Here is a 25011-nt window from a genome sequence, read left to right on the forward strand (position 1 = left end):
TTGAGATGTATTTTGGGTGTGCAGATAAAAGAATAGCTGCTAAAGCAGTTAGAGATGAACTGGAAATTATACAATTCATGCATTATCCAAAATTAGAGCATATGACTATTGGTGCAAAGTCAATGAAATGGAGACTGATAAGTCTATCAGTCTCCATTTCATTGACTTTGTACCCCAACTTATTTAATTTCATTTTAGACTGTATTTTATTCCAACTTCATTTTAAATCATATTTTACTCCAATTTATCAAATGCAATAGAGCTGTTTTCAGAAAGAAGTAATTTAATATTTTTTTTAATTTTTTTAATTTAAAAACATTTATATTCCACCACTGAGCTGGGTTTAAGATTTAAAATTACTTATATAAATCCCTATTTTTTCATAAATTCAGGATCCAGTATTTATAAATTAAAATAGTAACACAGGACTTCAGTAAGACCCTCAATTTTCACAAATGGTGAAACAGATACACATCTGACAATTATTTATTTTATAAACAAAGATGAGCATCCACACAAATATACCATAGCAATCAGATTCAATCCTCTTCCATGAAAGAAATCCATATTCTGATGTAGTATAATGGCCCCAGAAAGTTCACTTGAACAATTCATCACTTATTGATAGGCTCAACGAGACAGGAAATTAATTTAGCAACCACAAACACGCTGAGGCTGTTTCCAAGTAGACGGTAACATTGTTTTAGGGAAATGTTTTCAGGAAAATCTAAAACAAAAAAATGTAACGTGAGAAAATATTATTTTACTGAAAGAGTAGTAGATGCTTGGAACAAACTTCCAGCAGACGTGGTTGGTAAATCCACAGTAACTGAATTTAAACATGCCTGGGATAAATATACAGTGGTACCTCTACTTAAGAACTTAATTTGTTCCGTGACCAGGTTCTTAAGTAGAAGCAATTTTTCCCATAGGAATCAATGTAAAAGCAAATAATGTGCGCAAACCCATTAGGAAAGAAATAAAAGCTTGGAATTGGGTGGGAGGAAGAGGAGGAAGAAGAGGAGGAGGACAGTTGCTGCCGAAGGAAAAAGATGAGGTGAGAGGAATAAAAAAATCCAAAACTTTAAGGCTTAAAAAAGAAAAGAGGGACTCTGAGGTAGCGAGGAGGAGCAAGCGCCTCCAATACACCTGGCACGAGGTTGCCTCCCATACACTGGCTGCTGCTGCTGCTATCTTTTCTTTCCCATGCTGAAGGGCTCCCCTCTCCTCTCGCTTGCTCACTTTGTAGTTGGTGCCTTTCCTTCGCTCTGGTGACTCCTTGGCTGCCCAGAGCGAAGGGAGCGTTTCTTTTCTCTGGGCGCTGGAAGAGGTTTATTCCCTGTCCAAGCACTCAGAGAAAGGAAAATGCTTTGTTTGCTCTGTACTGCCAGAGCCTCCTTAAGCGCCACCAAAAGGCTCCTCTGACAGCCCAAATGGCCAGGATTAAAGGGGGAATGACAAGAAACTGGCCGGGCCTTCGTGCTGCTCTCAAATTTCCTGGGAATTTTTTTCGGGCTCAGGTTCTTAAGTAGAAAATGGTTCTTAAGTAGAGGCAAAAAGATCTTGAACACCTGATTCTTATCTAGATTCTTATCCATCCTAAGATAAAATACAGAATAGTATGGCCCCATGAGGTCTTTTTCTGCCGTCAATCTTCTATGTTTCTATTTTTTTTAAAAAGAGAAAACATTTTTCAGCAATATGAAATATCTTAATTCCAAAGGCAATTAATGGTTATTGCTATTATTTTGACACTGAGATCCTACAAATTATTAGCCATAAATAGACAGTTAACTTCAACTACTTATATTCTAAGACACGACAGTACGGAACTAAGTCCTCTTTGACTTGAGAGTAAGATCACTGAACTCAACATAAATAATGAGTGGACATGTCGTCTCAGAAGAAAACAGCAAAACCTTGGTCTGGAAATTAAGAATAACTAGCCTGTTTAGTGTTTTGATGGGAGATCACCAGGATTATAGACTAGATTGGGAAACCAACCAACCAACCAACCAACCAACTAATACAAATACAGTGATACCTTGTCTTACAAACTTAATTGGTTCCGGGACGAGGTTCTTAAGGTGAAAAGTTTGTAAGACGAAACAATGTTTCCCATAGGAATCAATGGAAATGCGATTAATGCGTGCAAGCCCAAAATTCACCCCTTTTGCCAGCCGAAGCGCGTTTTTGTGCTGCTGGGATTCCCCTGAGGCTCCCCTCCATGAGAAACCCAACCTCCGGACCTCTGTGTTTTTGCAATGCTGCGATTTCACTGAAGCTCCCCTCGCTGGGAAACCCCACCTCCGGACTTCCGTTGCCAGCGAAGTGCCTGTTTTTGCGCTGCTGGGATTCCCCTGCAGCATCACAAAAATACGGAAGTCCAGAGGTGGGGTTTCCCATAGAGGGGAGCTTCAGGGGATTCCCAGCAGCACAAAAACGGGCACTTAGCTGGCAACGGAAGTTCGGAGGTGGGGCATCCCAGCGGCGGCGGTGGGTTTGTAAGGTGAAAATAGTTTGTAAGACGAGGCAAAAAAAATCTTAAACCCCGGGTTTGTATCTCGAAAAGTTTGTATGACGAGGCGTTTGTAAGACGAGGTATCACTGTATATATAACAGAAGAAAGCAAAGACAAACTCAAACTGTTGCCAAGAAAACTATATTGTTGTTTTAATATAGGCATTGAACTTCAGTTGGCAATATCTTGAGCTTTTCAGATAGAGCTGCATTGCAAACAATCTATTTTCTTAGTATTTTCTATAACTTATAATATTATCAGAAATGTGAAAGAATCCTTCAAGAACCCTGAAAGAACTGCCTGGGTTTTGGTGGTTTTATCCAAACCATGAAATATGGATTACTCCAATCAAATATGATTATTTCATGATATTTAATCTACTAAACATTCAGCATTATTCTTTGGCGCGGTAAAGAGTGGTTCTTTCAAGAACTTTGCTATTTTAGAGAACATCTTGTCTTTCTTGCCTTTTCACTACCATTTACCGATGATTTTTTTCTCCCTCATTTAAAGTGTTTTTCCTCCTGGTTACATTCGTGTCCACTGAACTGTGGAGAAATTGGATTCCAGCATGACCTCAGTACTAAATGGTATGCTCTACAAAATCCGTCACTTGGAAAAGAGAAAAATCTGTCTCAAGCTTGTATGTCAACATCTCTCTTCATTTCTATTCTGACCCACCCATTATCCAATTTAATGCCTTCCTGATGTATCTGACCATTATCTATATAACGCTCTGCTTGCATGCAACCATGCATATTTTAAGTGCACCAGGTTGAAGAAGGCTAAGCTAGCCTTGGGGAAAAAACATTAGCAGTAGAAGCATTTCCTAAATAATCTGATGTCATCTTTTTGAAAGCTAGCCACAGATGCATGGACATTGTAATTGAGCATAACAATGTTATTTCAGCAGCCTTAGGAGGCAGATTTTATTAATGAAAATAAAACATTAGAAGGGTATATGACTGCCTTTTCTATGTGCTTCTTTCACATATAAAACAATCAAATCACAGAGAACATTTGCATGTTACTACAAAGGCAGAATTTAAAATCTGTGGTCACATTAGGAAAATGTATTATATTCAAAGTTCATAAGGAGAAACAACTTAGAATAAGTTCAAGAGGTTTTGCCTACTGAAGAATTTATAGCCTACCATATACCAGGAATGAAATTCAGCAGGTTCCAACAGGTTTTGGAGAACCAATAGCAAAAAGTTTGAATACAGTGTTCCCTCGCTTTCCGCGTTCCGAGACCGCCCGCGAAAGTTGAATTTCCGCGAAGTAGAGATGCAGAAGTAAATACACTATTTTTGGCTATGAACAGTATCCCAAGCCTTCCCTTAACACTTTAAACCCCTAAATTGCAATTTTCCATTCCCTTAGCAACCATTCAGATTATTACTCACCATGTTTATTTATTAAAGTTTATTAAAAAAAATATTTATTAAAGGCAGACTAAAGTTTGGCGATGACATATGATGTTATCGGGTGGGAAAAACCGTGGTATAGGGGAAAAACCCGCAAAGTATTTTTTAATTAATATTTTTGAAAAACCGTGGTATAGACTTTCCTCGAAGTTCGAACCTGCAAAAATTGAGGGAACACTGTAGTTCGGAGAACTGGTAGCGGAAATTTTGAGTAGTTTAGGGAACCGGGAAATACCATCTCTGGGGAGGAAGGGGGAAGAATGGGGTAGGAATGAAGATTTTGCAATATCCTTTCCCCAGGAGTGGGGAGGGAATGAAGATTTTGCAATATCCTTTCCCCAGGAGTGAGATGGGAATGATGATTTTGCCATGCCCACCAAGCCATGCCTACCAAGCCACACCACATCCACCAAGCCATGCCCACAGAACCCGTAGTAAAAAAAATGTGAATTTCACCATTGCGATATATAATATACTTGCCATTAAGCCAAGAATTTTTGATTACAAAATATCTCCATACTTGGGTTCAGCTTTCCACTGAATAGAACTTGGATTTATTTTTTTAAAATTCTCTAGTTTTAAATGATGACACAAAACTTTTTCTCACTTTTTCTGTACACATTTTCTCACTTTTTCTGTACACATTTCCAGTAGGAAGGAAATTGCAATGCCTAGAAATTGCCAATAATTGTCATATATTGCAATTTTCAAGCTAAAAATTGTTAGTAGCATGGAAAAAACAAACAATTCTGATACTGCAAGAAAAAATGTGAGGTATATGAAAAACAAGTTTGTGAATGGAAGCAAAGGAAAATTATTATCTCTTTCATTGCAATTTTGCAGGTCTGGTTATTTATAGTAGCTCATTTTTTCGTGGAATTCTGGTCACAATTTTACCTATATGCAGATTAACTTATACATGAGCATATATGCTAAGCATCTTCACTGAGATTATGGGGTGTACACATTTCTAAAAATTACTTATAGTCATTTTTAAGAAATACCAAACACATACCAAATTCAAGGGGAAATCCATGCAGATTTGCTATTTCTCTCGGAGTAAAATACCGCAGTTGGAGCATTGATAAATTCTTAAGCTTTTCCTCTTCAGATAAATCATCGAAGGATTTAAATACAGATTCAAGCTGTAGAAAAGGGTTTGGCAAATAGTTCATAATATATGACTAAAATATAACATTCTTATTTTCATCCATTATTTCATCATCCATCATCATGATTTGCAAGATTCCACAATCCTAGCAGAGCTGAGATGGAACACTCTGTCTAGATCAGGGATATCTGCGGGACCTGATGCTTTTGACAGATGGAAATAGCTTCAAACCACAAACATTGCCCATAAGTGTGGAAGTGATGTGCCGGTGCCTGGAGGCTGTTGGGGCCTGGATGGGTGTCAACAAACTCAAACTCAATCCAGACAAGACGGAGTGGCTGTGGGTCTTGTCTCCCAAGGACAATTCTATCTGTCCATCCATTACCTTGGGGGGGGAATTATTGACCCCCTCAGAGAGGGTCCGCAACTTGGGCGTCCTCCTCGATCCACAGCTCACATTAGAGAAACATCTTTCAGCTGTGGCGAGGGGGGCGTTTGCCCAGGTTCGCCTGGTGCGCCAGTTGCGGCCCTATTTGGACCGGGAGTCATTGCTCACAGTCACTCATGCCCTCATCACCTCGAGGCTCGACTACTGTAACTCTCTCTACATGGGGCTACCTTTGAAAAGTGTTCGGAAACTTCAGATCGTGCAGAATGCAGCTGCGAGAGCAATTATGGGCTTCTCTAAGTATGCCCATATCACTCCAACACTCCGCAGTCTGCATTGGTTGCCGATCAGTTTCCGGTCACAATTCAAAGTGTTGGTTATGACCTATAAAGCCCTTCATGGCACCGGACCAGAATACCTTCGGGACCGCCTTCTGCCGCACGAATCCCAGCGACCGGTTAGGTCCCACAGAGTTGGCCTTCTCCGGGTCCCGTCTGGCGGGCCCCAGGGGAAGAGCCTTCTCTATGGCGGCTCCGACCCTCTGGAACCATCTCCCCCCTGAGATTAGGATTGTCCCCACCCTCCTTGCCTTTCGCAAACTCCTTAAAACTCACCTCTGCCGTCAGGCATGGGGGAACTGAAACATCTCCCCCTTGCCCATGTTGTTTTGGTGTTAGATTGATTGTGTGCTTGTTTTTTAATATTCTGGGGTTGGTTTTTTATGAATTTTTTAGCTTAAAATTGTAATTGGATTGGTGGGTATTGGATTTGTTATTATGTATTGTTTTTACCATTGTTGTGAGCCGCCCCGAGTTTGCGGAGAGGGGCGGCATATAAATCCAATAAATCTAATCTGATCATAAGGTCGAGATGCATGCACACAAGAGACATAGCTTGAGGAAATGTGGCCTGGGGATATTTCACTTCCCTGTGATCTCCTCTGATCTTGTTCCCTTTATGTTTGGGGCAGAGGTGGATTCCTCCCAGTTCACACCAGTTCTATGGAACCAGTAGTAAACCAGAGGTGACATCACGGAGCCAGTTCTGTCGGTACCAGTCCATAGAAGGCATCTTATTTTCAGTTTTCTGGGGGCTATGTTTTGCTTGTTTCTGATTCTGTGCATGTGAAGAAGCTGAGTGTTCGATACTGCGCTTGCGTCCGTGTGCCTGGGCCACAAGGCATTGCGTGCGCAGCCACAAGGTGCAGGAGGAAGCTTGTACTTGCATATTAATGTGCATGAATCACTAAAATAAATAAAATCCAACAATTCATTTAAGGAATAAAATTACATTTATTAATAGAATCAAATAGAGGCATAAGTTGAACAGATTGCATTGAAAACCAAATTCGCAATGAACTGCAAATCATTTGGAGAAGAGAAGGTTCCCCTCTCCAAATGTTATTTGATTACATTTCCCAGTATCATTTATCAGTAACTTAGCATTAGAAGAAAGGTGATTTTTTTTGCTTTATTCTACCTATGTTAAAAAATATGCAAATATTGAGCTGGCTCTCAAGACTTTTGTCTTTGCTTTTGTCATACCCCAAAGCAGAGGTGGGTTCTAACTTTGTTATCTCTACAAGACACACAGACATTTCCACCAATTTTTTGGGGGGAGGGGAAAATGAATCTTATAGTCCAAAAAAAACCAGTAATTAAATATATTAATAAAAGAACAAACAACATACCTAATCTTGAGTCCTGGTCATCAGGCAACCTGCATGATTTTCTTGCTGATAGTGTTACTTTTATCTTTTTTTTCATAAACTAAAGCCAAGCCATTAACTAAACTAAAGCTTGCTGGTAACGCTACCAGCAAGAAAATCATGCACCATAAATTTAAGCCATGAATATATAAAGGGTTCAACTGTACCTGAATGTCCTCTGCCATCTGTAATACGGAACCAGTTCCTTCTACATAATGTCCATACCTTCAAATCAATTAAGAGTCATACATTACAATCCTTGTGAGATTTGTACTATTGATGAGCAGAGAGATTCTATTTGCAAATGGCTTATAAAAGCATCTAATTGAACACCAATTTAATAAAAGTAGTCTGGGAATGCAAGTTCAACCAGTTTGGTCATAAATAAAATCAAATGCTCTATACATATGGCTATCTCAGAGGGCTCTAATGCCTTGTCAATATTTTTTTTCTGCATCAACATGGTGAACTGCAAATGAGATATGTGTGCATTATATGCATAGTATGCTGGCTCTGTTAAAAAGTGCTATTGCTAGCATGGTGTAAGCCACCTTGAGTCTAAGGAGAAGGGTGGCATAAAAAAATTGAATAGATAGATAGATAGATAGATAGATAGATAGATAGATAGATAGATAGATAGATAGATAGATAGATGATTCACTGTTTGAATTGCATCCATATAAATTACTCAGCATATAAATCTTCCCATAGCTTTTCTAATTATACCTCCCATGGTTATGCCTGCTTTGAAATTAATGTGGGAGAAGTGATTTGAACTTTTCAGGACCACAAATGTATTGAACATTAAAACAGTCATGCTTTCTTTGAAGGAGTGACTCAAAGGTTATTGTGACTCTTCAAAAAATAGTGCATTTTTGTAAGCTGTTGAAGCATGAAAACAATAAAGACTGCTTTAATGAACAACAGAATCATGATGTGGTCTTGCAAAGGCAAAACACTTCTTGCAAATCATTTTCCAGATGTACACAGCACAAATATATACAATGCTCGGCTCACTGATATTTGAGCAGAAGCACATACATACACACACATACAAAAGAAAGCTGTCATGGGAGAGGGAGGGAGGGAGGGAGGAAGAGGGGGGGGGGAGAGAGAGAGAGAAAGAGAGGGGGGGTTGAACCATAACTAGAGGCAAACAGATTCCAGTAAAGGAGACAAAGAAAGCTGGGCAAGTTTAAATTACTGTTCTATCTAGTCCCAGAGTGAACAGAAGAGAGAGACAAAAGGAGTTGGACCTCTAAATAATAGAGGCTACATCTTTCCACTGCATTGCACACTTTCTGAGGACAGAAACTGCATGTAAAATGCACTATATATTACAAGATTGAATTGTATACAGAAGTAATACTATTTAAAAAGAAAGAAAGAAAAAGGAACCAGCGTCATTCTATGTATTTGGCATAGTAGTGAAAAGTTGCTTGATGGTAAACACTGTAATGAAGCATGTCTCTTTTGCTCAATTGTTTATTAGTCGCAATTCCTTGCAAACAATTTCATAAAATTCATTGGTAAATCTCCAAGGCTGATTAGCCTTTAAACTACATACAACAGTTCAGACTACTACAAGATAGCTCCCTCCTGCTCCTTGTGGAGAAATGGATTCTCCACAAGGAGAAATGGATTCTCCTTGTGGAGAAATGGATTCTAGAGAGTAGCAAAGAGTTGTCTTGCAGAAAGAGATTCCTCTACCATAATGCTATCTAGTCTTCTGGACAAAGCCATTGGAGCTGTGAGTTCCACCACCTGAGTTCCACCCCTCCTGGCTGGTTTCGGCCAGCAGGGAGGTGACACGGAGCTGGATCCAGGAGATTGTCAACGCTTCTTTGGGGAGGGGGTCCTTTCCGGTTCCCTACAAGGAGGCACTTGTGTGCACCCTCCTCAAGAAGCCTTCCCTGGACCCAGCCATTCTCAACAACTATCGTCCAGTCTCCAACCTTCCCTTTATGAGGAAGGTTGTTGAGAAGGTGGTGGCGCTCTAGCTCCAGCGGTCCTTGGAAGAACCCTTTCCTGATTCGGTTCTCCACTCTTACTTAATTGTCCTGGAACATTATAATGACATGAAACAACAGATATCTTTGCCAATAGCTACTAACAGGGCTATGCTTTTGTGAGATATAGATGATTATTTGGAAAGATCGTTAAATATGTCAATCTCCTCTGCGAATCTTCTCAGCAAGTCTTTTAAATGACTGAGATAAATGAATTTAGCTTTGGCTTATTGATTAAGTTTTTTAAAAAGACGATGGAAAGAAAACATTTTTATTATGAAAACTACACCCAATCAATTAACAGGCTCCTTCAGAGGATCTTACCCTTTTGTGAAACATGTAGATCTTCTGCAAGTGGGTCTGACAATATCTAAAAGGAGAACATAACGTAGCATGGGCTCCAATGGTAACAAGTACTGACTCAGCTCTTCTCTATCATCTTGGAGAAAACTTTTGAGCATCTGTAAAGATGGATTGTTGTCCCACTGCTGCTTTTTCTCCAGTTCTGACTCCGTTTCAAGTTTATAAAGAAACTCCCCCTTCTCTAGGCATTGCTTTCCATTAGCATCATGACAAGAACTGGGGTCTTCCATAAGTCCTTGAGAACCACCTTCTGCCACAGTTGCAGTGACCTTACACGCCTTTGAATTCTCTGTTTCCTGGCTTGGGAAATCAGTTAAAATCTGTTTGAAGAAAGATGTGCAGAAAATTATGTACTGTATTATGTTCACAAACATTCAAAGGAAATTTCAAACTGTATTTTAGCAAGGATGACCAAAGCAGATCAGCTTCGTGCACTGCACTAAACTATCATGTGATTTGTTTGGTTTGGTTTACTGCATTTTACTAAGCACTGTGGTGGCAAGTAATAACAGACTGCTGCAATGTGTGAACTTAGTAACTGTATTTTATTAAAAAAGGCAAATGAAATGCATTTCAGTGCCATATATGTTACACCAACACTCCGCAGTCTGCATTGGTTGCCGATCAATTTCCGGTCACAATTCAAAGTGTTGGTTATGACCTGTAAAGCCCTTCATGGCATCAGACCAGAATATCTCTGGGTCCGCCTTCTGCCGCACGAATCCCAGCAACCGGTTAGGTCCCACAGAGTTGGCCTTCTCCGGGTCCCGTCGACTAAACAATGTCATTTGGCGGGACCCAGGAGAAGAGCCTTCTCTGTGGCGGCCCCGACCCTCTGGAACCAGCTCCCCCCAGATATCAGAGTTGCCCCCACCCTCCTTGCCTTTCGCAAGCTCCTTAAAACCCACCTCTGTCGTCAGGCATGGGGAAATTGAAATTTTTTCCCTCCCCCCCTAGGCTTATAGAATTTATACATGGTATGCTTGTTTGTATGATTGGTCTCTTAAATTGGGGTTTTTTAGATTACTTTTTAATATTAGATTTGTTACATTGTTTTCTTTATTGTTGTTAGCCGCCCAGAGTCTTCGGAGAGGGGCGGCATACAAATCTAATAAATAAAATAAATAAATAAATATATTAAATCAGTCACCATGTATAGGGTTATTGAATAAGATCCTTTTCTAAGATTATCAACTATCAAATATTCTCGAGATAATTAAATTTTATTTTATAAATCAACTTTTCTCATCCGGTGCCTTCCAGGTATATTAGCAAACCCCTTTCGGGCAGACAAAATTGAATCTAACAGTAAAGCTGATTATCAGGTAAAGCAAGGGTGTCAAACTCTATTTCATTGAGGGCTGCATCAGGGTTGTATTTGACCTCTGGGCCTGGGGTGGGCGTGGCCAGCTCAACATCATTCATGTCGGGGTGCTTGTGGTGGCCCAAGCGCTCTACCAGCAAAAATGGGCTCTCAAACTCATTTGTAATTATAGAAACTCTTTGTTCTCAAGTACTCATTTCTCAAAATACTGAATGGATATTCTTCCAGCTAGTCATTCATGTGGTAAAGATTCCAAAACTGGGTTTGTGGATCACTTTGCATAATGTTTCAATATGCCCTTAACAACTAAGTTGTTAACTGCTCCATTAGAGCAGTGTTTTTCAACCAGTGTGCCGCGAGACACAGTCAGGTGTGCCGCGAAGAAGGAAGCTCAGGTTCCGGTCTCGCAACTTTTTGCTGAGAGAGAGAGTGAGAGAGAGAGAGAGAGAGAGAAAGAAAGAGAGAGAGAAAGAGAGAGAGAAAGAGAAAGAAAGAAAGAAAGAGAGAGAGAAAGAGAGTGTGAGAGAGAGGGAAAGCAAGAGAAAGAAAAGAGAAAGAGAGAAATCAAGAGTGAGAGAGAAAGAAAGCAAGAGAGAGAGAGAAAAGGAGAGGAAGGGAGAGAGAGAGAGAAATGAACAAAAAGGGGAGGAAAAAAGAGAAATGAGAAAATGATTGAGACAGAGAATGAGAAGAAAGAGAGAGAAACAAAAGAGAGAGAGAGAAGTGACTCTTGATTTAAAGCATATGATAAAAAGCACCCAAAGATTAAGAGAGAGAAAAAACCCAGCCCTCACCTGTTTTTGGAAATGGTTCAAGAGTGTTTATACACACACACACACACACACAAGGGTGGGGAGGAGACAGGGATGGAAAAATAGAGGAGAGTGTCTTGGGGTGTCATTTTGTGTCATTTTGGTTGGTGGTGTGCCCCAGGATTTTGTAAATGTAAAAAATGTGCCGCGGCACAAAAAAGGTTGAAAATAACTGCATTAGAGCAATTTCAAGTTCTTTTCTGAAAAAAAAAATATCCTTCCAAATGCCTTCTAACAGGAGATTCCTAAAGAAAGAACAATCCATGCACTCATATCAAATTAAATAGCAATTTAATACAACACAAATGAACAGGAAAAAAAACATTGTGAACCTCAAACTTGCATGCTGTTCTCTGTAATCATTTCCTCTAGCAGAGACTTCGGGAAACTGCAGTTTCAACATAACTGAAAAGCACCATGCTTGACTATAATCCTTTTTTTATAGGTACTATATTAAAGTAGGCTGCATGATATTATTTACTTTCAAGAATCAATGTTTTCTCATTTTTTTAAACAGCTTAGCACATTTCAATAAAATATATCTGGAACATTTTAAAATTTTCACTCACAGATTTTGAAATTACTGTAACCAATAGCTTTTGAAAATATAACCTCACCTTCCCAGGTGTTAGAAAAGAAAAGGGCTCTGAATGGAGTCTTGCAATCAGGAAGTACCTCAATCTTGAGTTTGGAATCCCAATCTATAAATAAATAACAATCTCATTGGTTTAGATCAGGAGTGTCCGGACATATCGTGGTCCGGATATGTCATGAGCTGGCCACGCCCACCCCAGTTTTAGCAAAGAGGGGAAAGTCTTGGTACATCACATGATGACAATCAGTTGCGGGTTTCTTCTGGTTCGGCCCGGTTCAGTGAAATAATAGTGCCGGAAGGCTCTACCCACCCATCCGGATGCTTCTGTGTATGCATACAAGCATGCACGTGAACTGCTAGAGATGAGATTTAGGACCCACTACTGATGACAATGTGATATCGCGTCTTTGACGCCTCTGGACTTTTCAAAACAAAGGTTGAGCTATCAAAATTTCAAGCCTTATAGTAAAATGGTAAAACTGGCATAATATGTGGGAGTCACTAAGTCCACAGTTGTGAAATATATTCCAGATTAAATTTAAAAGAAAATTAGCACAGGCAATCCTCTTCAATGCCCTCTTTTCTGCTTGAAAATCCCTGGTTCATTTCTCCCCTTGACTGTTACCAGTGGAAAAAAACAGGAACAAGGTGGTTGGAAGGGAAGAAGTAAACTCTTCCCTCTCTTTCCAGGGACTCTGAAGAAGACTGCATTTTCACCAATCACAACAGAACAGCAGTAATTTGCATCACAATGAGGAAGGAGAAAGTAAAATTTTCCCACTTTGCTTGAGAATATGTGTTGAATAAGTGGTTGCATCTGAAAGGACAGGTTCATGTATATGCATGAAGTTCAAATCTCTTTACAAGACTGCTATTTTCAAGGGTTTTTTTATTTTCCTTAACTCAATCATTCCTTTCTTTTCTCACCACAAATTGGCTAAATCCTTTTTGCCTGATCCATCCTGCCTCCCCTCCCCTCCTCCCTCCTATTTCTCTTTCTCTCATACACAAATCTTCCTCTCAAAATTGCAAAGTAGTCTGAGATGCAAGTGCCATTTTATTATATAAACACAACTGGATTATGTCATCTTAATCTGTTGACGACAAACTGCCTCTCTAATTGAAAGAGGGACAATATCAAATCCTTCCATCATTATATTTCCTGACTCCCAACATCCTCATTTCAAATATGACAACCATGTATGTATAATTTGGTAATGTTGTGTTTTAGATTTCAACTCTTAACCAGCATGGCCAATGAGAAATAATTCAAACATTTATCTCTGTTGCTCTTCTACTCCAAGAAATGTTTTTGCATTAGCATTTCTGTGAGAAAAGAGGCAGAATTGAATTTTGATGGAATAACAATAAAGTTAACCCAGGAACAAACTGGTAGGCATATTTTTGGTCTGAGAAACAGTATGTAACAATTAGCACCTCTCAAAAGTAAGTGAATCTACAGGAAAATTTTGAACTGAACTACGGTAATTTTAACAAATAACTCACACAAGTTGGAGACAACAGAAATTCTTGGTATGTAAATCCGCATTTTTTTAGCGTTCGTATAAGTTCATCCCTGGTAGTATGAAAACAAAACAAAACTATCAATTCCATTGTTATAAATGAATATCCAAAGTTGTCCAAATAAAAATTTTCACTATCATCATAATGATTGGATTCAGATACTATAATTAATACTTTTACAATAACATACAGTTATCTTAGTCTATAAAACAGTTATAAACTACTATGTCTGAGATCCTAACAATACTAAGCTAAAGAAAAACATGCAATATGAATTAAGCTTAGTTATTTGGGCTGGGAAATGTGCTATAAAAATTAGTTGCCGATGTTATTTATCCTGAAATAAAGTATCAAAATCAATATTTTGATAATAAGGAAGTATCTTCTACAATAGTTGTAGAAAAAGTGAGCAAGGAACAGATGGAATCCCTGTAGTTTTTCCTCACTCTACTAAGAAGAAGTTAATGTTTTAGTTTAAACACAAGATCTCTTGCCTTCATAAGCAACTAGTCTTAAAATAAAAAGCTAGAATGCCGTCAAATTTTCCAACAGAAATATTAATTCTAAATATATAATATATAAATATAGCCTTGCTATCACTATGTCTGAACTAAAAACAGTTTAATCTTTCAACTTCAGTTATACAAATTAGGAATTTTTATTATTTTTTAAATACAATAAGGTATTATGTGTTATCTCCATGTTCCAAGGCAATGTTACATTTTTTCCAATCTGAAAATACCCATTGTATAAATTTTATGAGTTCCTTACTATTTTGCCAACAAAATAAAAATTGGCATTAATGTTTAATTCCAATATACCTGGCAGAAGATGTTTCGAAACCTTTGACATTTTCTAAAAGTAAATATTTTGGCAGCCTTGTAAGCCTGAAAAACAATTTGTTTAAAATTTAGTTGTAAGTATGAACAATTGGATCAAAATAAAGCTTAGTTAACTTTCACCCTACCCCCAGATTACATCTCATTCTCATTATTTCAGTTAAAAAACAGAAATTACTGGCAGCAGGTTAAATAAATAAATCAGAAATGTATTAACTTTTATCTCAGTAGAAGACAAGAACTGGGTAAGACCAAGTCTCAGAATTTAGCAGGTTAAAACTGAAACTGCTGTTTCATTGAGACATATGGCCAAGAAAGATTAAATGCATTTTTTAAAATGCCAGATAACGCAATGCATTCAAGCTAGACTGCTCCGAGCATAGAAAAACAAAAACAAAAATGTTTTTTGTCACTTCCTTAATCATACATTTGAGTTTGTGAAAAAAGAACATACAGTAGTCCCTCACCTATCGCTGGTGTTACGTTCCAGACCCGGCCGCGATAGGTGAAATCCGCGATGGGGAATTTATTGACTGATAGTACTTATTTAAGTATTTATATTGTAATTGTTTGGTAAGTTTTCATTGTTTTAAGTGTTTAAAAACCCTTCCCACACAGTATTTATTTTAGATACAGTACATGTATTTAAATACAGTACAGTGATCCCTCGGTTAGCGCGGGGGTTACGTTCCAAGACCTCCCGCGCTAACCGATTTCCGCGTTATACTGGATGCGGAAGTAAAAACACCATCTACGCATGCGCGCCATTTTTTTTCATGGCCGCACATGCGCAGATGGTGGAGTTTGCGTGTGGGCGGCGGGGAAGACCAAGGGAAGGTTCCTTCAGCCGCCCAACAGCTGATCTGCTCCGCAGCGCGGAAGCAGCGAGGAGCCGAAGATGGGGTAAAGGCAAAGGGGAAACCCCATCTTCGGCTCCTCGCTGCTGCCGCGCTGCGGAGCGGATCAGGTGTTGGGCGGCTGAAGGAATCTTCCCTTGGTCTTCCCGCCGCCCAGGCAAAGGGGAAACCCCAAGATCGCTTGCCGCTTGCCGCTTTGCAGCTTGGAGCCTTGCTTCCCTTCGCTGCAATAGGCAAGCGGCAAGCGATCTTGAGAAAGAGAGAGAAAGGAGGGCAACTTGCCAGTCCACGCCCCCCTGGATGAACAGCCTCGCATGGCCCCAGCGCCGGGCTCCGCTGTTGCCTCCGCCCCCATTCGGCTCTGCAGCTGAGAGGCCTTCCCGGCAGAGCCCTCCCCAACAGCTCCCGCCGCCAGCGCAAAAAAGAAAAGAAAAAAAAATCCCCAAAAGAGGCAGGCACAAAGCGGGGGCACAAGGGGAGCTGCCCGGCAGAGGTTGCTTTTTTTCTTCTCGTGGGCAAGTGGAGGGGGGGAGAGAGAAGGGAGGAAGAGAGTGTGAGAGAGGAAGAAAGAGAGAGAGAAATGATAGAAAAAAGGGGAGAAAAAAGAGAAATGAGAAAATGATTGAAGCATAGTGACAGGAAAGAAAGAGAAAGAGACAGAGAAGTGACTCTTGGTGATGACGTATGACGTCATCGGGTGGGAAAAACCGTGGTATAGCAAAAAAACCGTGGAGTATTTTTTAATTAATATTTTGTGAAAAACCGCGTTGCAGCGTTTCGCACTAATCGAGACCGTGCTAATCGAGGGATCACTGTATTTGCAATTTTAGATTTTTTTTTTTTGAAAAATCTGCCGATCGAGTTCGGCGGGCTGTTTAAATCTACCGATCGACTTCCGCAGAAACCCGCGAACCAGCGAAGATCCGCGAATGATTTTTCTCATTAATATTTCTTGAAAACCCGCGATGAAGTGAAGCCGCAGTAGGTGAAGCGCGGTATAGCGAGGGACTACTGTATAACTAAATAGTCAGTATGTGAAGTGTTTTAACATAGACATTTCACATGTAGAATAGAGATATGAACATGTTAGAGAGTTTAAAAATTAAAATAAAACACTTTCAATTAAGTGATTTTCTTGAAGGCATGGAAATATAGATGGGATTAATAAAACACTCTGAGATATAGGTTAGAGTGGGCAAAAGCAACTGACTATAAATCACCCATGAGTCTTGGGTGATTCTCAGGGATGGCAAAGTTTTTTAGGATCAGTATATCAAAAATTCAGAAAAAGATTAACTTGACTCAGCTAGTGTGACATACACATGAAGAGAGGGTGGAGAAGAAATAATTTATAACAAAGTCCCTTCTACTAATGAAATGGCTGACACATTAATTAAACAAACAAATGAATAAATGTAAACATTTTTCTATTTATCTTTGTCTCTCAGGGGGAAAAAACCCCTATCTTATCAATTTTGGGTTGCACAAGGCCTAAAAACTTTGAAAAATGCTCTTGCATATCTTTGCAACCTCCAAGCATGGAAAAGCGTGACCTGTACTTGTGTACATTTTAAAGGCTCTTACCTAGAGGACGTGTGAGGGCAGAACCCTCTCACATGACTTCCAGAGAATTCAGAAAGTCTGGAGTCTCCAAAAATCACACAAGAATCTCTGGAGTCCCCCAATTACACAAGACTTTCTCCCATTTTTTGGAGGCTGCTGAAGCCATATGAGAATGGACCTTCTGGAAATTGTGCTAGAGTGTCATGCTCTCACACAGCCTTTGAAGGCTGCAAGAATGTTCTTTTATAATTTTCAGAGGCTCCTTAGGCCACACAGGAACAAGATCATCTCGTACATCATCTCGTTGTGCAGGAATACATCACATTCTAGTCCAGCTTCTAGGCATATCACAATTACGTGGCATTACACACGTATGCGTCTTGAATTTTCCATCACTGGATAGAACCTAGGATAATCCAACATTATATATATATATATATATATCATGCTGGCTATCAAGCATATTATATATGAGATATTATAAAGATATAGCAACCAATATGCTATATTTGATAATTTACTGTAACAATATATTGAATGTGTATAATAGAAGTACGGTAATTATGATAGAAAAAATCTGTTTCCAATCTGTACCAATCTTGCTCATAGGTACTAAAAAAGACCAGATAAATGGAATCAAATGCGGTATTGGCTAATCAACTCAAATTCATACGCCATATCCTATTTTCAAAGAAGAAGGGAGGAAGAGACAATGGCTAGACCTAAACAGGGTCAGCATAAAACTGTAGTTCCTAAAATATGATGATTTTATGTGACCATTTTTCATGTTCAATATTTCATAAAAATATACAAATTTTATATTCCTTTTAATACGTTTTCTTTGGCAACTCTAACAATAAAAATCTATGATGCATAAAATTATACAAAACTACCACCAATGGAAAGTAATATAGACTTTAAAATCTAGACATAATGGCGTGAGGAATCTTAACGGTAATATTAGAGGACAGCAGTTACTCAGAATACTTACTTTGGAAGAATATCTAAAATATAGAGAAAACTTTTGCTCCTAGGGTCAAAAATATCACCTTGTCGACCAATTCTGTGGGGAAGAAGTAAAGATGTAAAATTTTAAAAGCCAGTATGTTTAACTTATGTGCACAAAATTGGAAGAACTCATACTTCTGCCTCTAAAAATAGCATTTTCTTAAAATCAACTATTTATTTATTTATTTATTTATTTATTTTATTTATTTATTTTGTCCAATACACAATGAGGGTTTTAGTGGGTATATATCTATATACACATAGTAAAACACATGATGAAGGCTATAGAGGAGATACTCATAGTAAAATATATCTAAGAAATAATAGAAAAGAAGATAAAGTACTAGAACACATCAATGAAAGAATAGAAGAAGAGACATAGGAATAGAAGAAAGGTATAGGAGATATAGGAGAGAAATAGGACAAGGGATGGAAGGCACTCTAGTGCACTTGTACTCGCCCCTTACTGACCTCTTAGGAATCTGGATAGGTCAACCGTAGATAATCTAAGGGTAAAGTGCTGGGGGTTTGTGGATGACACTATGGAGTCCGGTAATGAGTTCCACACTTCGACAACTCGGTTACTGAAGTCATATTTTTTACAGTCAAGTTTGGAGCGGTTAATATTAAGTTTAAATCTGTTGTGAGCTGAATCAAAATTTGGATGTGCAATTGCACATATGCTGAGAATCTTTAGCTTGAACTGATGATTATTATGAGAATTGGTTCAGTAGCCTTAGAGCTGAAACACTAATGCTCTTTCACAGATCCACACAAAAGACTTTAGTAAGTGGAAATGAAGATCCATGTAGCATGAAAATAGCAATAACACTTAGATTTATATACTGCTTTAAGGTACTTTACAGCCCTTTCTAAGTGGTTCAGAGTCAGTATATTGTCCCCAACAATCTGGAGCCTGAACCAACCTTGAGCCTGGTAAAATTTGAACTAGCAAATTGCAGGGAGCTGGCAGCAGAAGTATTCTGCAGTACTGCACTCTAGCCACTGTACCACCACAGCTCACATGAACTGAAGGATACCATGATGTTCCATTAAATGCAAATATGCTACCTAAAAACAATTGTAATGTAAAATATTCATTTGGCTTTGGTCTTTTGGCTGTCGGAATATTTTCATTAACCAGAATACCAATATATGAGTTTAACATAACTAGAATAAATGACCCAAATTTAGAAGAGTGGTTAGGGTCCACACTAGGAGAAGAGAGACTAGAGCAGTGATTTTCAACCTTTTTTGAGCCGCGGCACATTTTTTACATTTACAAAACCCTGGGGCACATTTAGCGGGGGGAGGGTGGGGGTTAAAAAAGTTTGGACAAAAAAATTACCTCTCTCTCTTCCTCCCTTTCGCTCTATATCTCTCTCCCTCCCTCTTTCTCTCCCTTCCTTCTTTCTCTCTCCATCCCTCTTTGTTTCTCTTCCTTCCTTCCTCTCTTTTTTGCTCACTTTCTCTCTCCCTCCCTCCCTACCTCCCTCTATGTCTTTCTCTCTCCTTCCCTCCCTCTCTTTCTCTCTCTCTCTTGCTTTTTCTCTCTCTTTCTCTCTCTCTTGCTTTCTTTCTCTTGTTCTCTTTCTCTCTCTCTCTTGCTTTCTCTCTCTCTCGTTCTCTTTCTCTCTCTTGCTTTCTTTCTCTCTCTCTCTCTCTTGCTTTCTTTCTCTCTTGCTTTCTTTCTCTCTCTGAGCTTCGCGGCACACTGGTTGAAAAATACTGGACTAGAGGACAGACACTGAAACCAGATTTAGGCCTACATTTGACCTAGAACTCAGCCTCAGTTTATATTGAGGCTACATTTTCTCAACAAAAGTTGAGAAACATTCCAAAAGAAAATGATGCCAAATACCTCGTAAAGGGCTGACAAGGAGGGCTCATCAAAATCATATCAAAAGATAAGCTGTTGAGTTCTTTCAGTGTTATTCCCTAAACAAATAAGAGATTAATGAAACATTTCTCATCATATGTAAGATACTCTTAGACTTGCAGAGAGAGAAGAAAGTGGGACTATTTCACGTTTTCTTTACTTGCTGCTTATAACAAGCTTCAAGGAAAACTTTAAGAACTTATACTATCTTTCCCCTTGTTCCTTGACCTTTTGTACTTACGCAAAGTGCTTTAGGGACTTTTCTTACTCATTGTTCCTATTTTACCTACCATGCTGCCTATTGTTTTATTATATTTTAAGGTGTTATATTTTCAGTATACTGGTATAAAAACATGAACGATTGATTAATCATTCAAAAGAAGAGCAAAGGCAAAGAGTGGAGAAAAAAAACATATGAACCTGAACCTTGTTTCAATAGCAAGACTTGATTCTGAATCACTATAATTGGCAAAATGCATTGACATGGTCCTTTTCCAATAACACCTTAGTTGTAATTTTAAAATGTCTTAACAGTTTGCCTAAATGAATCATTCCTGCCTGGGGAGTGATCTTTTAGGGATGCTGCATTGTCAATCCCTACAATATGCTTTGAGTTACTTAATCAGGCATTCTGGAGTGAATCCAAACTTGCTGGGGTGATGGGATGTGCTAGGCTATAATTCATAATTAATTTTATTCAGTACATTGAACAAGACTTGGAGGTTCCCCTAAATAATAACTGAATTTGTCCCTATGAATAAAACAAAAGATAGATTACTTATTTTTAGTTACAACTCTTTAAACTGCAGGCATTCTCAAATAGTTGTAGTTTCAAAATTGCAAAATTGGGAGCAAACACATTGCCTCTGGAAATCTGATCAGGTTTAAAGAAAAACTGTGACCCTCCCATCCCTACTTAATTGCTTCTGATGCCCAGGGGGCTTGCAACCCAGAGTTCAGAAACCTGTGTTAAGTAATCAACAATCAAATCACATTTTAGGGCAGCTTGCTGTTTGAAACCAGCAATTTGCTTTAATTGAGACCACAGTGTGAATCTTCTTCTCCCTCATTTACAAAGCAAAAGAAATAAAGTACGAAAGTGGGGTGGGGGGAACCAAATTAGTTTCTTATTTAGCATAGTACCAGACTATGGCTTCACCAACATGTAAACAGATAAATGTATAAGGATTTCAAATGATTATTTCACTTACCTCAATTGTTTTTGACCACAGTGGTGTGGTAGGAAAATTGTGTGCATAAACTTCATTGGCCACCGTATTCACATCAATGGCTGCCACAACTTCTGCAGGTATTCCACTTGCTAAAATTCCAGGGGAGGACAAATAGAATAAGAGGCATCAGTAATGGAGCAGTGATTTAAACACACATATGGGTCATTCTTTGCCAAGTGGACCAGGTAAAATTGAAGCCTTATTTGAAAAGAAACCATCACAAAAACAACATATATGATAGAAAAAAACTTGCTTTTCTAATGATGATTGAAGGTGATGAAACAGAGCTCTCTGTTTCCTCACCTTCAATCAGCTTCATTTTTATTTCATTAGAAAGAACATGTTTTTTTCCTATCAAATATGTTGTTTTTTGTGATGGTTTCTTTTCAAATAAGGCTGCAAAAATCAGTCAAGTGGGCACCTGGTCCACTTGACAAAGAATGACCCTTATGTTTGTTTCTCTATATTCAACTGAGTAAGTTATATCTCAGTAAAACTATTCTAGAAAACTATTCTTATTTATTTTTCAACTACTGAAAATGTTAACCAATGTTTTCTCATACTCTTCAATCAACCATCCAAGCACTTGAGCTTCAACGTTTTCAAGATTATGGAAGCAACTTCAGATTGAAGCCCTTATTCTTTGTAAGGCAGTAGCACTGGCAGAGGGTTGCAGAAGGCCATTGCAGCTGAAAAGGAGCTCAGGAGCCCATTTTTGCTGGCAGAGTGCTCAGGCCACCAAGGCATCATGCTGACCATGCCTCCTTCCCCACCCCTCAAGGTGAAACACAACCCTGATGTGGCCCTCAAATGAAATCAATTTTGATACCCCTGATATAGGATGTATTTATTTTATTTATTTATTAGATTTGTATGCCGCCCCTCTTCCTTGGACTCGGGGCGGCACATTGTAAGTCTACCAATCCTTCAACATGATGGATGATACTTTATTTCAGTCTGTCTTCTTCCTGGTGGTGCTACCTGCATCATCTTCATCAGTTACCATCAAGAAGAAGAAGCATAGCAAGCAGGACCCCCAAAGTAAACATCAATGCTCCTTTAGATATGTGATCCTCCAAAGCAGGATCAGACCCAGGTGCCCAAATAAACTAATATTTTTTATTTGGAAATAAGTAATGGTTATTTGGCCTGTGCTTATAGAGTCATTAAGATCTATTCATAATTTTAGATTTAAAAATTGGAGGAACAACATTAAACATATGAAATTATGCGTATTCAAGAAATTTTGTATAGTTTCCTTTTATGGTATATACTTTACCAGAAATAAAACAGTTTTAAGATAAGCACATTTTGCTTTGTAGACAGATGACAGTAATCATACTTCTTACTTGGTAGGAAGGTAAAATTTATTTTGTGCCAAACTTGACTTTTGATGACTTTACCAACATATTCATTAAGTTTCTGTGCAAATTATGTACAGGATTTGGCACCTTTTCCAGGATATCTTTATAGTTTTCTAATTCCCAGCTTTGAGCTCTCCTGATTGGTCTCCCATCCAATTCCTTGTAACATTGTTTAAATGGAAGATTATCCAAGTTCAACTAAATATTCTTTGACTGCAGACTGCTTTGTTTAAGGTGTAACTAATGCCACAGTGTGCCAACCAATTAACACTGACACCTAGTGTGGGTAGCAATGCAGCTTCAGATGATCAAACAAATTAAGCCTACAACAAAGCATGATTCAAGCATCATGCTCAGTCATTTGGTTAACTATGATTTATTAAATAAGCCATAATTTACTGGATTGATATCACATAAATTATTGTTTACACACCACAACGATTAAATTCACTCAACAAAACGCATTATGACTTACTTAACTCATACAGTACACTAAAATGTATGCACTAAGATCTTCTGGTTAGTATAGATTACAATTCCTATAGACTACTATGGTCTGAAAATATCTAGAGTACATCAAGTTGACTGTTCTTGACTAAATGACAATGTAAAGTCTTTCTTTAGTTTATTGGTCCATCCAGATAGTTAAATGCAATGTGCCATGAATTTGCCAATAGTCTCTCAATATGTATATGTGAATATATTATGGCCAATTTTTGGTATATGTATTTTGAAGGTTAAGAGAAAAAAGCAACAATTGTCAGTTAATAGCACTATGAAAACAGAGCAGAAAAGAGGATGGACGGAGAGGATAAAAATGTGATATTAAAAAAGTTGATTTACAGATTTTATAATCCAGTTAATTATTTTATGACATAGTGTCCTAGTTTTTACAACTTATAAACTTTTGGTGAATTGAGCTAAAATCCAATGTGTCACACATTGAAACAAACCTATGAAAGTAACTGTTCTTACACAGGACTGGAATTTCTAATTGCTGTTCTTGTTACTTCCATGGGATAAGGAAGAGAACTATTTTTCTTCTATGACAGTGATGCGAACTTATGGCACGGATGCCACAGATGGCATGCGGAGCCATATCTGTTGGCATGCGAGCCGTTGTCCTAGGTCAGCTTAAACGAGCATGTGTCAGTTAATTTTTGGCTTGTACAGAGACTCTGGGAGGGCGTTTTTGGCTTCCAGAGAGCATCAGGGGCGATGGGGGAGAACATTTCTACCCTTCCCTGGCTCCAGAGAAGCCTTTAGAGGGCGAAACACGAGCCTACTGAGCCCACCAGAAGTTGGGAAATAGGCCATTTCCGACCTCCAGAGGGCATCCAGGGGTGGGGTAGGCGGGGTGGGGAAAGCTGTTTTTGCCGTCCCCAGGCATTGAATTATGGGTGTGGGCACTCCCACATGCGCAATAGCACATGTGCATGCTCTTTTGGGACCCAAGGAAGAAAAGGTTCACCATCACTGTTCTACGATGTCTCAACAATTCCTAGGCAGATGCCTCATGGCCTCCCAGCATAAAGATCTTTAGCCTACCTTCATTCTTGTTGTTCCCTCCACCCTCCCTGCAAACATAGGTCCTTTACCATTTCTCAAGAGGTGGGTCCCTGCCTTTATTTCCAAACTTTCTAAAAATAATTTGGTTCCAGGTCAGCTGGGAATGGCAGCAGGCTGTCATAGAGCTAAAACAGAGATCGCACCCAAAGGTGATGAGGTGATCATTCTTCACATTTCTTTTTGAAGCCTAAAATAAAATTTTAGCTGTCAAGTAACTCTCTCTAGGAGTAAAAGCAAGGGATGGCCAGGCAGACCCATAATTTTTTTTTTTGCTTAGTCTCTGCAATCTTAAAAGGAGTGGATTTCAACCTCCAGAATTCCCCAGAGTGCATGCTGAACCAGATGAACGGAGTGGCCACTTTGGACGTCCTTCGGGATGCTGAGCTGCGTGAAGCTGTTCCTCCATGTGAATCAGAGGACAATGGCAATCCACTTCTAAATTCTATCAAGAAAACTGCAAGAACCTATCCCAGGCAGTTGCCAGAAATCCACACTTGATTTGAAAAGACTGGAACTCAAAAAGTCAGAAATTTGCAGACAAACCAACAGCTGGCATTACCTTTTCAGAGATTAAAATCAATTAGAAGTAAACGGCTTATTCATTTAAACAGTCATGTCCCTCTGCATTAAACATAAGATTTATTTTTTGCAATGCACTGGTTCCTATAGTTTAAATTGCAACTGCAGGTGGCTTCCCCACCAGGAAGCCAAGCCATGAAATGCATTCCTAGGAGGCGGGACCCGAATACATGTGCGGATCGGAGGATAAACCTACCCTTCAACGCATAGTGCATCCCTCCGACCCCGCTGTATAATTCCAACACTCGCAGCTGCGGCTCCATAATCTTCGCTTTCAGCAGAGGCAACCCCGAACTGCATCCGGTCGGCGGCGCGTGGCAAACTACCTTTTGTTCCGCT

At 39.0% G+C, this 25011-nt stretch overlaps 1 protein-coding gene across 2 annotated transcripts; it reads right to left on the reverse strand.

The window, feature by feature from the left end:
* Window positions 1-470: 470 nt before the first annotated feature.
* TRDMT1 (tRNA aspartic acid methyltransferase 1) lies at window positions 471-25011 on the reverse strand. Of its 2 annotated transcripts, XM_070726572.1 has the most exons (11): window positions 24869-25011; window positions 21140-21249; window positions 19911-19987; window positions 18033-18104; window positions 14604-14669; window positions 13765-13834; window positions 12281-12364; window positions 9489-9847; window positions 7323-7380; window positions 4964-5093; window positions 471-727 (listed from the first exon to the last, which is right to left on the reverse strand). In XM_070726572.1, the coding sequence occupies exons 1-11, from the start codon at window positions 24933-24935 to the stop codon at window positions 615-617; spliced, it is 1206 nt and encodes a 401-aa protein (XP_070582673.1). In that variant the 5' UTR covers window positions 24936-25011; the 3' UTR covers window positions 471-614. The 2 variants fall into 2 exon arrangements, with proteins under 2 accessions (XP_070582673.1, XP_070582674.1); XM_070726573.1 differs by lacking the exon at window positions 19911-19987 and having other exon boundaries at window positions 24869-24956.

Source organism: Erythrolamprus reginae, chromosome Z (assembly GCF_031021105.1).
Source record: "Erythrolamprus reginae isolate rEryReg1 chromosome Z, rEryReg1.hap1, whole genome shotgun sequence".
Classification (NCBI taxonomy): Eukaryota; Metazoa; Chordata; class Lepidosauria; order Squamata; family Dipsadidae; genus Erythrolamprus; species Erythrolamprus reginae.

What these genes read in the sequence shown, in the direction of transcription:
- TRDMT1 (XM_070726572.1), bottom strand. Translation starts at nt 24,935, where the DNA reads ATGGAGCCGCAGCTGCGAGTGTTGGAATTATACAGCGGGGTCGGAGGG. An exon ending in TGTGGTCAAAAACAATTGAG is followed by an intron (nt 19,988 to 21,139) that starts GTAAGTGAAATA and finishes TTATTTGTTTAG; the next exon opens with GGAATAACACTGAAAGAACT. An exon ending in ATTTTAGATATTCTTCCAAA is followed by an intron (nt 14,670 to 18,032) that starts GTAAGTATTCTG and finishes ATTGTTTTTCAG; the next exon opens with GCTTACAAGGCTGCCAAAAT.